Raw genomic sequence first — 15,094 nt, forward strand, 5'->3', positions numbered from 1 at the left:
ATTTATTTTATTTTATTCTACTGTATATAGTATTTTATTTTATTCTATTCTGTACAGTTGTGTACTGTATTTATTCTTATTGTATTCTAATTTTTGCCTCATAACTTTTGCACTGTCCACTTCCTGCTGTGACAAAACAAATTTCCCACGTGTGGGACTAATAAAGGTTATCTTATCTTATCTTATCTTATCTTATCTTCCACTCCTTTGTTTGTTACAGCCAGCTTTATAGAAGTGACCCCATCATAAAACCCCCATGGTGTGCTGCAAACTCTGTGTTTGTGTGTGTATGCACGAGGACGTGAGTGCCTGTGTGCGCGCGTACCCGTATGTCTATGTAAGTGCACGTAAGTGAATGTGTGCGCGTACCTGTGTGTATGTGTGAGTGCACGTGAGTGAGTGTGCATGTGGATGTGTGAGTGTAACAGTTTAAGCACTGTGTGTGTGTCTCTGCGTACGTGACTTCCTGACGGTCATAAAAGTAATCTCACCCAAGCTACACCAAATTCCTCTACACAACATAGAAAACAGAGTTAACATATTACAAACACTGAGACCCCCACTCTGCATCCACTGGGCCGTTGGCCTCTTGCTGTCTTACATTTACAGATAAGCATGTGGAGAGTCTCCTGCAAACCTTCTTCCAAGTTATGGCAATTATGAACTTTAATTAAAGGTACAAGCATCAGCATCAACAACCCCAACTGTAGCTTCCTGTCTCCTTTTATGACAGCAGACCCCCAGTGTCAATAAATTCCTTTCCCTCTAAACAATTACACACACTCACAAGCCTACAGCTAACCCAAACTGAAACACAGACCAATCCTTCCTTATTCCTCTGATCTAAACAAATTTAACACATCATATTATAATAATTATTTTCTTGTACTCACACCTGCAGCTTTTTAACAGATTAATTGGTGGCAAAATGTATTGTTTCTGTTCCTCCTTTAAAACAATATTTCATGCATCGATGTCTTTGCAGCACTGTGTCTATGTACCTCTAACATGCCAGTTTAATTAAATAGTTCTTAAAAAGCTCAGGGTTTTAAGTGTTATATGTAACAAATCTCTTCTGTAAAACTCACACAGTTTGTTTGTCATATTTTCTCTCTCAGGTCTGAATGTCCACAGCATGCTGAAACATGAAGCCATCGTCCTCACTTTGGAAACGGTTAAGTTTCTGGAACGATGAGCGTTACACACCTCTCTACCCGTTTAAACTAACCTACTCTGACTTTCCTTAAAATAAATGACCTGTAATGTACTAACTGACTTAAGTGAGTCACATTTTCTTTGTTTTTATTTTTTGTAACAAGAAAGTCATTAATAAATAACTTGAATGATAAAAAATTGAAAAGTTTAATAAAAGTATGTAAAAACAGCATGCAGAGTGTAATCATCAGCTGAATTTGTATAGAAGGAGACCACTGGCCAAATCATTCCTGATCTTCCAGTGAAGCGTTGAATATTCATGTTTGCTGCTACCAAAAGCCTCTTATGAAAGACTTCCTGAATCTTATTGACTGTTTTAATCTTGTTCACCCATGAGCATGGACATACTTTGGATCTAGTTTTATCTTGTGGTCTGCAGCTATGTGACATTCAAATTTGCAAGCTTAAGTTTTCTAATCACATGCCTGTTATAATCCAAATTTCGGCACCATGTCCTCCAGTTAAACCTCTTTTGCCTGTGCGTGATTTCCACATCATCGCTCCTGCTACTGCTTGACATTTCTCTGCTGTTTATCAGAATATTGGTGCCCCTTCCTCGGACAATTACTTCCTTAAGCCACGTGCTGATCATCTGCTCACTTTGTTCAATGCTGCTTGTTCAAATGTGCTTGATTTGTTACTCCTTTTAAAAAAACTTAGTGTGCTAGACCTAAACCTGATCCCTGGTTAAACAATGTCACTCTGAAAGAAAATGGAAAAAAGATAAACTCCAGATTTCCTTTGATATGTTAAGGGAAGCCCTGTAAAAAAGAAGAAACTATTTGTCAGATATCATCTCTAATAACAGCTACGGGCCCGTGTCTAATTCAAGACCTCTAATTTTGCAATCAACCCTCCACCCACCACACACTTACCAGGGTCTCCAGCCACCTGTGAAAACTTTTTACATTTTTTTTGTCGATAAGGTTGCTACTATCAGGTCTCACATCACTCCTCCAGCTTACGATCCCTCTGTTCCCCCATATTCCTCAGTTGTGTTTGATCACGTTGAGCCTGTTTCTCTGTGTACTCTGGCTGAAATAGTCTCCCATCTTAAGCCTCCTGTGTTTCACCTTAACATTATCCCCTCTCGCCTTTTCACAAAGAAGTCTTTGACATTATTGGACCTAATGTTTTAACCATTATTAATACCTCTTTTCTAATGGGAACCATCCCAGCTAATCTTACGCGTGCCGTAGTGCACCCATTTCTCAAAAAACCCCAAAACAAATATTGATACAACACTTCTCTCAAATTTTAGACTAATCACTAAACCCCCCTTCATGTCCAAAATCCTGGAAAAATTGTCTTCCCTCAGCTCCAGGTTTTTCTGGAAATTAATGACATCTCAGAAACATTTCCACCTGGTTTCAAAGCGCTACATAGCATTGAAACTTTAAAAGTTTACTTTAAAATCTTTTATTAATTTCTGACTCTGGTAATGCTGCCATTTTAGTGCTTTTAGATCTCAGTGCGGCATTTGAGTCAGTGGATCATGTGATTGTCTTATCAAGACTGGAGAGTGTGTGGGTATTAAAATAACTGCACTTGAATGGTTTAGATCCTATTTAACTGATAGAAATTTTTCTGTCAGTTTTGGTGGCTCTTCATCCACATCCACCCCCTTCCATGTGGGGTCCCTCAAGGATCTATCATGGGCCTAGTGCTTTTTTCCCTTTACATGCTCCCATTAGGCTCTATTTTCAGAAAATAGAGAATCTCATTCCACTGTTGTGCCAATAATTCTCAAATCTACTTTCCTCTTAAAAAGGATTCTACAGACTCTATAAAAGTTTTACTAGACTGCCTTGATGACATTAAACCATGGTTTGCATTAAACGTTTTGAATCTAAATGAGATTGTACTATTTGGACCGTCTGACCCTCGTTTATTTTTAAGGGTGACCGTGGCCCTCTGGAAAAGTCCAGAATTCCCTTTGCAAAAAATCTGGGATTGTTCTTTGATGGCAGTTTTTCATTTGAGAAACAAATAAATTCTACTGTAAAAGCAAGCTTCTTCCAGCTCAGGGCCCTTGCAAAAACTAAGAATATTTTGCCATTTGCTGAGTTTGAGAAAGTGATCCATGCATTTATTTCATCCAGGCTTGACTACTGTAATAGTCTTTATTTTGGTATCAGCTAGGCTCTGCTCTCTCGTCTTCAGCTTGTTCAGATGCTGCAGCCCGACTCTTGACAGGGACACATAAACATGGCCATATTTCCCCAGTCTTGGCTCATTTAAACTGGCTTCCAGTACATTATATAATTGATTTTAAGATGTTATGGTCTCTAAATGGATTAGCTCCGTCATACCTCTCTGATCTTTTAACTAAAAATGTAGTCACCTGAAATGGTTGCCATGGTGCCTTGTTCACAAGGTCAGTTTTGGAAGAGATAGACAGCAGAATGAAGGCAAAAGGAAATGTCATCATGAAAATAAAGACAAACCATTTGGTAGGACAAATGACTAATGGAAAAAAAATATCTGGGAAAAGACTTACTCATTTATTTTTCAACAGCACAATGACCCCAAACACACTTTCAGGCTGGAAGTGTGTTTAAGGACTATTTGACCAAGAAGGAGAGTGATGGAGTGCTGCGTCAGATGCCCTGGCCTCCACAGTCACTTGACCTAAACCCAGTTGAGATAGTTTGACTGTGTCAATACCGAAGGACAAATGACTAATGGAAAAAAAATCTGGAGAAATACTTACTGGTGGAGGCTCGTATGCAAGCCATTCCTGAAAAAATACATACAGTCATAAGTTCTTCCAACAAACATTGCTGCCCAGTACAATGAAAAACAGGAAGTTTATAACTCAGATGATTCTATTACTTAGAAACTGACTGTCTCATCCCACAACAATGAAAACAAAGATGGCTGAACATCTATGCGAGGAGTGCCAACATTGAAGTTATATTTTCTAACTTTATCTCCTACTTTGCGCAGTATGTAGGGTCTGTTGGATCTTTACCTTACAATAAAAAGCTCCTGCTATTGTGATTTTTCTCCTGCTATTGTGTAAACTGAACTGCTTGCCAAGCTGGATCAACTCTAACCAGTCGCACAGCATAATTGAGCAGGAATCCTGGTAAACCTACTTTGTCATGATTTCAAGAAACCTATTTTGTTTTGGAACAAGTGGAATGTTATCTTGAAAACAGAGTCGACAGAATACTTCTCTACAGCCAAAAAACAAAAACAGAAAGAAAGAAAGTCGAGGTGTCAGTGAGTACAATTTCCTTCACCATCAAAAAGCACTCAGAACCTGGGGCAAACTCTGACAGGAAGAGGTCTGGCAGACCCAAAGCCACAACTGAATCAGAGGTTTCTGAGAAATAACAGCTTCCATGGCTCACAGGAAAACTCAAGCTCAACCACAGCTTAATAGTGGTTGTAGTAAACAAGTCTCAGTTTCGAGGATGCTTCCACAGTGTGTGGCATCAACTTTCAACCGTGGAGGTCGAAGTGGGCGCCGGTTTAGCTCAGTGTGTTGAGCGGGAGACCACATGCCATGCATCTGACAGCAGCTGGCCCGGTTTTGAATCTGACCCATGGACCTTTGCTGCATGTCTTCTCTCTTTCCTTGCTTCCCTATTCTTTCTTCACTGTGTCTATCAAATAAAGCTGAAAAAGGCCAAAAAGAAAAAAGAAAGAAGAAAAAAAAACAGGAGGAGGAAGTGTGATGGTCTGTAGCTGTTTTGCTGGATCCAGGGTTAGTGACTTATACAGAGTGAGAGGCCCCATGAACCAAAACCACTACCACAGCATTCTGCTGAGCCATGCAATACCCTTTGGTATGGGCCTGCCTAGTTGGTCAGGGGTTCATCCTACAGCTAGATAATGACCCAAAATACAAGTCCAAGCTATTCCAGAACTACACCAGGAAAAAAGAACAAGATGGTAAGCTTGAAACCATGAAGTGGCCAGCACAGTCTCCAGAGCTAAACCCCATCAAGCTAGTTTAGGGTGAACTGGACCGAAGAGTGAAAGCAAAGCAACCTACAGGTGCTGCATGTTTATGGAAACTTCTGCAACAGATATGGGAAGAACTCTCTCAAGAATATTTAATTTCTATTGTTGAAAGAATGCAACGGGTGTGTTCAGCTGTTATTTTTGCCAAAGGTGGCTACTTTGATGAGTCAAAAGTTTAGAATACATTTGCTATATAAATTGATTCCATGATTTCTTTCTCTTTTTTGTAACTCCAATTCTTTATTTGTACTATGCTTTCATTTCAGAGTGCTATGAGACATTAAACTGCATAATTTTCAATTAGCTGAAAAAAAATGGGGTATTCTAAAACGTTTTAGTGTATCTATATATATAAAATTTAAAAAGACAGAAGTATTGTCTTTTTAAATTATTTTCTTGTTTGTTTTGTCTGGAGATGTTGATCGATTATCAGTTATTGTCTAACGTTTTTCTTTGTTTTGAAGTTGGATGGTGAAAAAAAAGCTTTTTGTCACTTTAACCACGTCCAACCAATGACTGTAGAAAACAGTCTACAGTCATTGCGTCCAACCAATAGATGGTGCCACTTTACTTGAGTGATGTCATCAAGACGCGCCACAAGCACGCCACACGGAAAAGCGTCCTCGACCTTTGATGCAGCCTGTCATCCCCCTTACCATGTTGTTTTCAAATTATTTAAGAGCAGTTTAACAGTGTAAGCTTGTAGAACAAACAAAAAATAGCCGAAATGCTTCGATTTTCTTTCATATTTCGTGGCAGAGGAGTCGCTAAAAGGGTGAGTGACGAAAAACATACCTCAACCGCGCTCTGTATCCTCAAATCACCCAAAGGCAGATAACAGCGTTCTGTCCAAATGGTTGCAATAATAATCTGGAGCCATTTTTGCTGTTATTTAATTTCTTTAGATATAGAAAAAAACGTCCATAGTGCAGCATTATATCTGAGTATGTGTGTATAAGATTAATATAACACCCGTTTGTCTTTGTTTTTAGTGTTTTTTGTTCATCCTCAAGTTTTTCTCTCCCTCTCACTCCTCAGTTCGCTTCCTCGTTCTCTAATGAGAGCGCTCTGCCTCCAAACTTACTGCTGCCCACCAACCTCGTGGATCCTGACAGATTAAGTATGAAGCTTGTGTACTTGATAGATAAATGTAATGTTTGAAAATGGATTTTAAATCAGATTTATTCAGTGTTATTGTTTGTCCTCCAAAAACCAAATATTGTGATTTCCCTGATAACACTGATATCATTGTGGGTGGGATACATGAAAATCTTCCTCACTGACTGCTGCTTTATACCCTCCTGCAGAGCGTCCACCACCTCCTGCAGACTCCTCTCTGCCTCCTCTGAGGAAGTGTGATGCTGCAGTTCCTGCTCACTTGACCCCTGTGCAGACCTGGGTGGAGTCTCTGGAGAGACAGGACAGCGAACCTTTGGGTGTGGCTCAACTTCACCCTGATGTGTTTGCAGTTCCTCCGAGGTAACCAAGCTACTATTGACACTTTCCATTCAGTTCTACACATTTCACAGCACCTACTGAAATGTGCAAGTTAATCTTTGTTGTCATTCCTCAGGCTTGATATTCTACACAGTGTTGAAACATGGCAGAGAAATTACAAAAGGATTGTAAGTTACTATTTAAAAATGTCAATTGCATTTGAGTTTTTTGTAATATATATCACATAATCAAGCACTTTAAGCTTAGGAACATTTTATTCATCATGTGTTGCTACATTGAGCTAAGATTATGCTATTACATTTAAATTTAATTTGATACTTTTACAGTTCACATCCGTGGAGAGTAAACAACAGTAAAATTAGAACTTCTTCTGATTGGTTGTTGCTTGCAAAGATGTGTTTTGAACAGCAGGCAGGAGAAACTTCAGCTCAGACAGAGCTCTGTGTCTGAAATGACCACATTAGGAATACGTAACAGTGCATATATGACAGAGGAAGACGATCAAATGCAGAAAAGTTTGAGCTTTATTGCGGCTGATAAAGAAAATGAAAAGTAGACTAATGGCTGTCTTCACATCTCAGAGTCACGCCCACACTAAAGTCAGGTCAGAGGTCAGCGGTGGAGGCAGGAAACCCTGGAAACAGAAAGGAAGTGGACGAGCTCGGCATGGAAGCATCCGATCACCCATATGGAGAGGAGGTGTCTCTTTTTGATCTTATTGTAAAACTTCTGTTTTCATTTTTTCCATGTCTGCTGTTTTGCCTCCTTTTTTCCAAATATAACTGAAAATGAAGATCTTTGTTTCATAGTCCAGCGTGTGCTCGTCTCTGTGTCATGACTCCCAGAAACATGATCACCCTTCAGTGGGGTTGATCTGGAAGGATTCCCATGCTGGAGGCCAGTATGGTCTGACTGGTTCTGTGTTTCATTCAGGTGGAGTGTCTCATGGACCCAGAGGTCCCACCAGTTACTACTACATGTTACCCATGAAAGTTCGAGTGCAAGGACTCAAAGTTGGGCTGAGCTCCAAGATGGCTCAGGTAAGAGAAACCCCTTTGTTTCACCTGAAGAGCAAATGCAGCTGCTAGTGATGTTAGAGGCTCATAACATCTGTAATAAGAGTTGTAAAAACATGCAGTGACATATGACGGTGTCCACAAGCAGCTGTTTTTGTCACCCACTTATCACAAGTGCTGTTGTTATGATGTCACAGAGGCGATAACCCGTACAGATATCTCACACGTGTGAATACAGAAGCCCCACCCACCTATTGTTCAGACCCTTTGTTTGCAGTGGTTAGCCACTTAGAAGAAAGTTGGCTTAAAGAGAGGAGGAGATAAATCCACTTGTTTTAAATGGAGAATTTCTTCACCCTTTATGTTCTCATATCATTTCGTGAGAGTATTTGGTTTGTAGCAGATTGGTGACACTGATGAACTTGTAAGTGTTCAAAAGAAAGAAAGAAAGTCCTTTCTTTATCTGTGACACTATAATTAGAGCACATAACAAATGTGAGAATAGGATACATGATGACTTTAACTACATTATTACGTATCCGTAATATTTCTTGACAGCTGAATACTTTCCCCCCTTTTGAACTGCTTGCTGACACAGGATGATCTTCACATTGTGGACTCCCTGAACATCCCCACACCAGACTCTCAGTACCTGCTTGACCTCATCAGACACAGACACTGGGGAGAGTCTGTGTTAATAGTGGATGTGTGAGTATCTTTAGCAGCACTTCTGTACAAATGATCAACTTTCAAATCTGTTTGAATATCCACCACTGGACGCCCACTGTTGCTCAGTGCTCACGTTTTTGTTGTTGCTTTCAGAGGTGAAGACTTTTCTGAAAACATCCTTCAGGCCACGGCAAACTTGAAGACAGTGAACGTCATTCCAGCAATCGGTGAGTTCACACTGAGTGTGACTCAGTTTTAACAGATTAATTGATGGTAAAATGTATTATTTCTGTTCACGCTTTCAAACAATATTTCATGCATTGAAGTCTTTGCAGCACTGTGTCTTTGGACCTCTAACATGCCAGTTTAATTAAACAGTTGTTAAAAAGCTCAGGGTTTTAAATGTTATATGTAACAAATCTGTTATATAAAACTCACACAGTTTGTCATATTTTCTCTCTCAGGTCTGAATGTCCACAGCATGCTGAAACATGAAGCCATCGTCCTCACTTTGGAAACGGTTAAGTTTCTGGAGGATAAGCTGCTCTGGCACGATGAGCGTTACACGCCTCTCTACCCGTTTAAACTACCCTACTCTGACTTTCCTTAAAACAGATTACCTGTAATGTATTAACATAAGTCATATTATCTTTGCTTTTATTGTTTGTAACAAGAGAGTCATAACTCGAATAATAAAAAATACAAAAGTTGAATAAAAGTATGTAAAAACAACATGCAGAGTGTAATCATTAGCTGAATTTGTATAGAAGGAGACCACTGGCCAAATCATTCCTGATCTTCCAGCGAAGCGCTGACCGTTTCTTCTCTGTTGGCATGATGTGGGCGTTAGGCACGTAAACTCTCTGAGGTTTAGGCTGCAAAGACGAGGGGTAAACTGTTTAACCTCTAAAGCTGATCAGGTTTGGAATGTTTTGAGACATGAACTGTGTGGTGGTTCTCAAACTTTTCACTATGAGTACCACCTCATAAAATATGTGGCTCTTTAAGTACCACCCTTATGACCAACATTAAAGTACAGTAGTATAGGCCAGCGTTCCCCAATCTTTTTTGTGCCACGGACCAGTTTAATGTCAGACAATATTTTCACAGGCCGGCTTTTAAGGCGTCGCGGTTAATACAACAAAATAAAATGATATGACCAAGACAAAAACTGTGGTTATTTTGTAAATATAATAATAAATGCAAATTTGCTGTGTAATTGTGTAACTTTATTAGCAACATCCTCCTGAAATGCACCAACAACATTGAGAGTAACATCCTCCTCTCTGCCCCTTAATGCTCACTGGTCGCTGTGGTAATGCGTAAATAGTTCTTTCAAAATAAGACACACAACTACAACACCAGTAAAGACCCAGGGAAACAGAGTTAATGATAAAAACCCTGAAAACCATACATTTCACTCCCGAGCCTCAACTCTCGGGCCCAGTACCAAACGACTCACGGACCAGTACCGGTCCGTGGCCCAGGCGTTGGGGGCCGCTGGTATATGCCTATTTAACACCATATACAGTTGACACAAGACAATTTTATTTCTTATATGAATGTTATTTTTGTGATGTGATAATAACAGCTGTACTGCATTAAACCACATTCCCCTATAAACAGCTGCCCATTGTGTTCTTGGAAAATATTTGCAGAATGTGTAAACATCCAAAGGTAAGATCCAACCACAGAGGGTTAAGACTTTAAAGGACGGACATAAAACAATTAACTCTTGTTTCAGACAAAATCTGAAATAAAGAGCTGCAGGTCATTGCACTGGGGGCATTGCATATTTTTATTTCTTACAAATGAATTCACACTACCAGTCAAAAGTTTGGACACACCGTCTTTGTTTTTTGTTTTTTATTTACGATATGGTATACCATTATATACACAGTGTTTTATTTTGATCTTTGTTTCCACAGGAACAGGAACATTAAAAGCAGCTGGAGTAACTGCTGCTGTTCTCCTGCCAGTCATATTCTTCTGTCTTCCTGTGGATTCAGTGAGCAGATCTGTTACATTATTGTTTGTGAGATAAACTTTGATTTTAACAGTTTATGAATGTCATTATTTTGTTCTACATGAATTGTCCCAACCAGAAAAAAAGAGGATGTCCAAGGAATCTGCTGAATCTGAAGACAGAGCCAACAACAGAGAACAGGTGAAAACAGTCACATCAGTGTTGCACAAATAACCAACATTTTGGTTTTACACTTCCTGTTGGACTCACAAATACTTCTTTGCTGTTGTTCTTTAACTGAAATACATTTGATCACATTTGTAGCTGAGATTTTCTTTTTTCCTATACAGTGTTTACCTGATCAGAGACAGCCAGAGGAGCAGGATGATCTTCAGTATACCAGCATCCACTTCTCCAATAACCAGGCAGATCCTCTCTACTCCAACATCAGAGCAGCTCAGCCTCACAGACACATGCAGGAACAGGAAGTTACTGAGTACACTGCTGTCAGATTTAACAGAGGCAGTTCAGCCAAGAGGTGACACAGACTGTCCTCTCATGTCTAAGAAACAAACACTGCTTTTACTGTTCTTTTTCACCATTAATGGAAATGATTTCAGTTGATGCTATATCCTCCAAATCATGAAATGTTCTTCTCTGTTTTCAGACACAGAAGTCAGGAAAAAGGAGAGTCAGGCCTGGCGCCTGCGGCCCGGCTGGGCCCCTTCCGGGGGGTGGGGGGCCCTCTGGCCTCTGGGCGTGGGGCTTGGTCCTCTCTGGCACAGCTGGCTGCCGGCAGAGCCCACAGGCACATCACTGCAACCCCCTCTGGCTTCTGCTCCGTGGCTGCTGGGTGACCCCTCATCTGGGGCTCTCCTCAGCTCTTCTCAGGAGGGTGGCACGGTTGCCCCTTTGGCCGTCCTCCCTGGGTTCTCGTACTCTGGGCCCTCTGGATGTCTGGGGCCTAGTTCTCCTTCCATACCTGCTTCATGCACTGGGGGACGGGGCTATTGCTCCCCACACTCCCTAGCAGATCGTTACATGGAGAAACTTTTTGAATACAAGCGCGCTGATCCACACAGGTGTACAAACGGGTGTTCACAGACACAAGCTACACCTTTCTTGGCTGCTACCTTTAGTATCTACTGTTATCTACTGTTAGCTAGTTTATTGTGTGATGGTGTTGTATTTCTTATGTTGCTCTTTTTTGTTTGTTTTCTGTTTTTTTCTTCTGTCGACAGGTGATTCAGGTGTTTTTCTTTCTTCCCCCGTTTCTCACTATCTCTTCTCTCCTCTGTTTTTCTTTCTCTCCTTCTCTTTCTTTCATTCTCCCTGTCCTATCCCCCAGTCATGTCTGTCCCATCTGTAACAACTGAAAATAAAATAAATACATAATTATAATAAAGGTCAATCAAATGGACCAATATAGCAAGGCCATGATGGTAAAGTAAATCCTCTAGGCATCTTTCTTGGCCTTCAGACAACAATTCTGATGGCTAAAGATCCAAACGGGATCCCCCTTAATTTTTTAAGGGACAAGCAGCTATCCAGACCTACCAGGATGTAGGAATCCAATAAAGTCTTTTCACAACAGACATGTCAAAGTGGATCAGCTTCCTCACTTTGTTCAATGATTTCACTCATCTAAATCAGACCATGGATCACACTTTGCTAAATGTACCAATTTCCATGAACTGCAGTAGCTGCTTCAAATGAACAGCCAGATTCCTCGACCGTTCTCTAGTTACAGCTGTCGTGGTCCAAAGAAGACAACATTTAAAAGTGCATCAGCTTCCTCACTTTGTTCAGTGATTTCACTGAACATGAACTTTCTAACATTTTGGTTTTAACCAAATAAACAGTCAGATCAGTGCTCCGTGGGTACTCTGTGACCCCTTAGTGATCATGATGGGGTATTTCGCCACCCCACACCACATTCGTAAGTTACGATGGCAAATACTGGGGTCTCGAGGGACCCCGAACTCCCGGAGCAAACATCTCTCAACTTCACACAATCATCATCATCATCATCATCATCATCATCATCGTCTCCTTCCTCCTTCTCCTTGGTCCTTCTACCCTGCGCTTGCAAACGCTCAGCTTTACAGAGGGTAGTCTTCACGTAAACCGGCCCTCTCCTCAGTTCTCCTGGGCCTCGCTGTTGGACGCTTGGCTTTACAGAGGACAGAGTTCGCGTAAACCGCCCTCCTTGAGGGCCTCAGACTCTCCCTGCCGCCTTCCTACCTCCTTCTGCTCCATTCTCCTGCTCCTCGCAGGCAAGCGCTTAGCCGGGTGGGCCCCAAGTTACACGTAAACCGGCCTTCGCGAGGAATGGGGGTGCTCTCTACTCCGTGGGTACACTGTGACCCCTTAGTAATGGCGATGGGGTATTTCGCAACCCCAATGCACATTCGTAAGTTAGGATGAAAAACACTGGGGTCTGGAGGGACCCCGAAACGTCGGAGGAAACAACTCTCAACTTCACATCATCATCATCATCATCGTCGTCTCCTTCTTGGCAGTGTTCGCGTAAACCGGCCTAAGTAAGGACCTCGGACACTCCCTGCCTCCTAGTCCTCCTTCTCCTCGGTTCTCCTGTGCCTCGCTGTCGGACGCTTAGCTTTGGAGAGAGCAGTGTTGGCGTTGGCCTCTATGAGGACCTCGGACGCCCCCTGTATCCTAGTATTAGATTATTCTGTTACTATATGTTACCTTATATATGTAATCAAAGTAGTTGAATTAGAATACTGCTGTAGATCATATTATACCCTTTAATATAGAGCGTGTGATCTGTATGTAGTTTAGTTCTCATTATACTTTTGAGTTAACAGAACATATTCACATATTAGTTCATTAGATAAGTGTGCATCACTCTGTATCCTTGATCTGCTGGGAATGTGTTACACTGTTTTCTTGACATGCTCTATTGTTGAATCATAAAAAGAAGGTTGTAAGCAGGAGACTTGGTGTCTAAGACAGGGGAGATAGACCACATTCCATACCCCCACCTTTCAGAAGAGCAGAAAGACAGGGAGCCGAGGTCATAACTTAGGCGCTGTAAGAGAGAAAGAATGTAATGTTTAGGCTTTTACGACTAGGTGGGGGCCACCAGAGACTATAAGAAGCTGAGTAACCCGTCACCATTTTGAGACTGCTGTGACCCTCTTCATGCATGTCTCCCCATCATGATGGTTCTAAATGCTCTTTGTGTTGAATTGTATGGAAATAAATGATTGTTGATTGAGCATTTATACACCGAGTATTGTCCTTCCTTCAGCCCAAAGATTCAAAGAATTGGGAGATTTCAACACTAGTCCTCCTGCCTCCTGTTCCTCGGTTCTCCTGCTCCTCGCAGGTGAGTGCTTAGCCTTATGGGCCTCGGGTTACGTGTAAACCAGCCTTTGCGAGGACCGGGGATGCTCTCTACTCCACGATTACTATGGGGTCAAAGTGTACCCACAATGGGGTATTTCGCAACCCCAATGCACATTCGTAAGTTACGATGGCAAACACTGGGGTCTGGAGGGACCCCGAACCGCCGGAGCAAACAACTCTCAACTTCACATCATCATAATCATCATCACCGAAACACAAAAAACCAGGAGCACGAAAGTCCAGAACCAAAACACGACTGTTCACTAGTCCATAACACAGTCAGGGGGCCGACCATGCACACAGCAACGGCGGCGACGGGCAAACAGTTCTGGGGGCCGACCGTGCACACGGCAACGGCGGCGACAGGCAAACAGTTCAGGAGGCCGACCTCTTGGAAGGTAGTGGCGGCCACTGAGCAGGTCCGGAGGACGGCCGCGATGCCAGCGGCGGCGACGAACTCTTTCCGGAGGCCGTCCCCGAAGGCCATGATGCCATCTTAGAGGCCCGGAAAACGGCCGGCAGAGGCGAGGCGGAACGGGTCGAGCTGGCACTGACGGCGGCGTGGCAACCACAGGACCAGACGAGGCCGGACCAGACGAGGCTGGACCAGACGAGGCCGGACCAGACGAGGCCGGACCAGACGAAGGCGGAGCTGAAGCTGGACCAGACGAAGGCGGAGCTGAAGCTGGACCAGACGTGGATGAAGACACGGAGGCTGGACCAGACGAAGGCGGAGCTGAAGCTGAAGCAGAGGCCGGACCAGGCGCAGACGAAGCTGAAGCAGAGGCCGGACCAGGCGTAGCAGAAGCAGAAGTTGGACCAGCCGATGACGAGGCGGCTGCAGGTGGCGGCTGAACGGGCTCCTCGGGCCCTCCAGCGGAGACAGGAGGCTGAACGGGCCCCTCGGACCCTCCAGCGAACACGGGTGGCTGAACAGGCCCCTCGGACCCTCCAGCGAACACGGGTGGCTGAACGGGCCCCTCGGACCCTCCAGCTGACGAGGCATGAGGCTGGACGGGCCCCTCGGGCCCCCCAGCTGACGTGGCATGAGGCTGGACGGGCTCCTCGGGCCCTCCAGCAGACGTGGCTTGAAGCTGGACGGGCTCCTCGGGCCCTCCAGCAGACGTGGCTTGAAGCTGGACGGGCTCCACGGGCCCTCCAGCAGCCGACACTTGAGGCTGGCTGGGTTCTCCTAAACCCCCAGCAGACGACACTTGAGGCTGGCTGGGTTCTCCTAAACCCCCAGCAGACGACACTTGAGGCTGGCTGGGTTCTCCTAAACCCCCAGAAGACGACACTTGAGGCTGGCTGGGTTCTCCTAAACCCCCAGCAGACGACACTTGAGGCTGGCCGGGCTCCTCAGGCCCTCCAGCCGACGAGGCAGGACGCTGGCTGGGTTCACCTGAACCCCCAGCTAACA

At 43.3% G+C, this 15,094-nt stretch overlaps 2 protein-coding genes across 2 annotated transcripts; both read left to right on the top strand.

Annotated features, from left to right (window-relative positions):
- Positions 1-5,778: 5,778 nt before the first annotated feature.
- Positions 5,779-9,065, top strand: LOC308396239 (large ribosomal subunit protein uL4m-like). Its single transcript, XM_080881401.1, has 9 exons — positions 5,779-5,965; positions 6,229-6,310; positions 6,498-6,669; positions 6,764-6,815; positions 7,230-7,347; positions 7,582-7,688; positions 8,263-8,372; positions 8,487-8,560; positions 8,798-9,065. The coding sequence occupies exons 1-9, from the start codon at positions 5,918-5,920 to the stop codon at positions 8,941-8,943; spliced, it is 909 nt and encodes a 302-aa protein (XP_080737527.1). The 5' UTR covers positions 5,779-5,917; the 3' UTR covers positions 8,944-9,065.
- A 988-nt stretch (positions 9,066-10,053) lies between these two features.
- Positions 10,054-12,498, top strand: LOC308396240 (uncharacterized protein). The gene is made up of 4 exons (XM_080881402.1): positions 10,054-10,341; positions 10,439-10,500; positions 10,650-10,837; positions 10,967-12,498. The coding sequence occupies exons 2-4, from the start codon at positions 10,450-10,452 to the stop codon at positions 11,154-11,156; spliced, it is 429 nt and encodes a 142-aa protein (XP_080737528.1). The 5' UTR covers positions 10,054-10,341; positions 10,439-10,449; the 3' UTR covers positions 11,157-12,498.
- The last annotated feature ends 2,596 nt before the right edge of the window (positions 12,499-15,094 follow it).

The sequence above is a fragment of the Rhamphochromis sp. 'chilingali' genome (assembly GCF_963969265.1).
Source record: "Rhamphochromis sp. 'chilingali' genome assembly, chromosome: 4".
NCBI lineage: Eukaryota > Metazoa > Chordata > Actinopteri > Cichliformes > Cichlidae > Rhamphochromis > Rhamphochromis sp. 'chilingali'.

Coding starts and splice junctions, on each gene's coding strand:
- LOC308396239 (XM_080881401.1), top strand. CDS start 5,918: ATGCTTCGATTTTCTTTCATATTTCGTGGCAGAGGAGTCGCTAAAAGG. Junction 6,816..7,229: donor AGAGAAATTACAAAAGGATT/GTAAGTTACTAT, acceptor TTCACATCTCAG/AGTCACGCCCACACTAAAGT. Junction 8,561..8,797: donor GAACGTCATTCCAGCAATCG/GTGAGTTCACAC, acceptor TTTCTCTCTCAG/GTCTGAATGTCCACAGCATG.
- LOC308396240 (XM_080881402.1), top strand. CDS start 10,450: ATGTCCAAGGAATCTGCTGAATCTGAAGACAGAGCCAACAACAGAGAA. Junction 10,501..10,649: donor GAGCCAACAACAGAGAACAG/GTGAAAACAGTC, acceptor TTTCCTATACAG/TGTTTACCTGATCAGAGACA. Junction 10,838..10,966: donor AGAGGCAGTTCAGCCAAGAG/GTGACACAGACT, acceptor CTCTGTTTTCAG/ACACAGAAGTCAGGAAAAAG.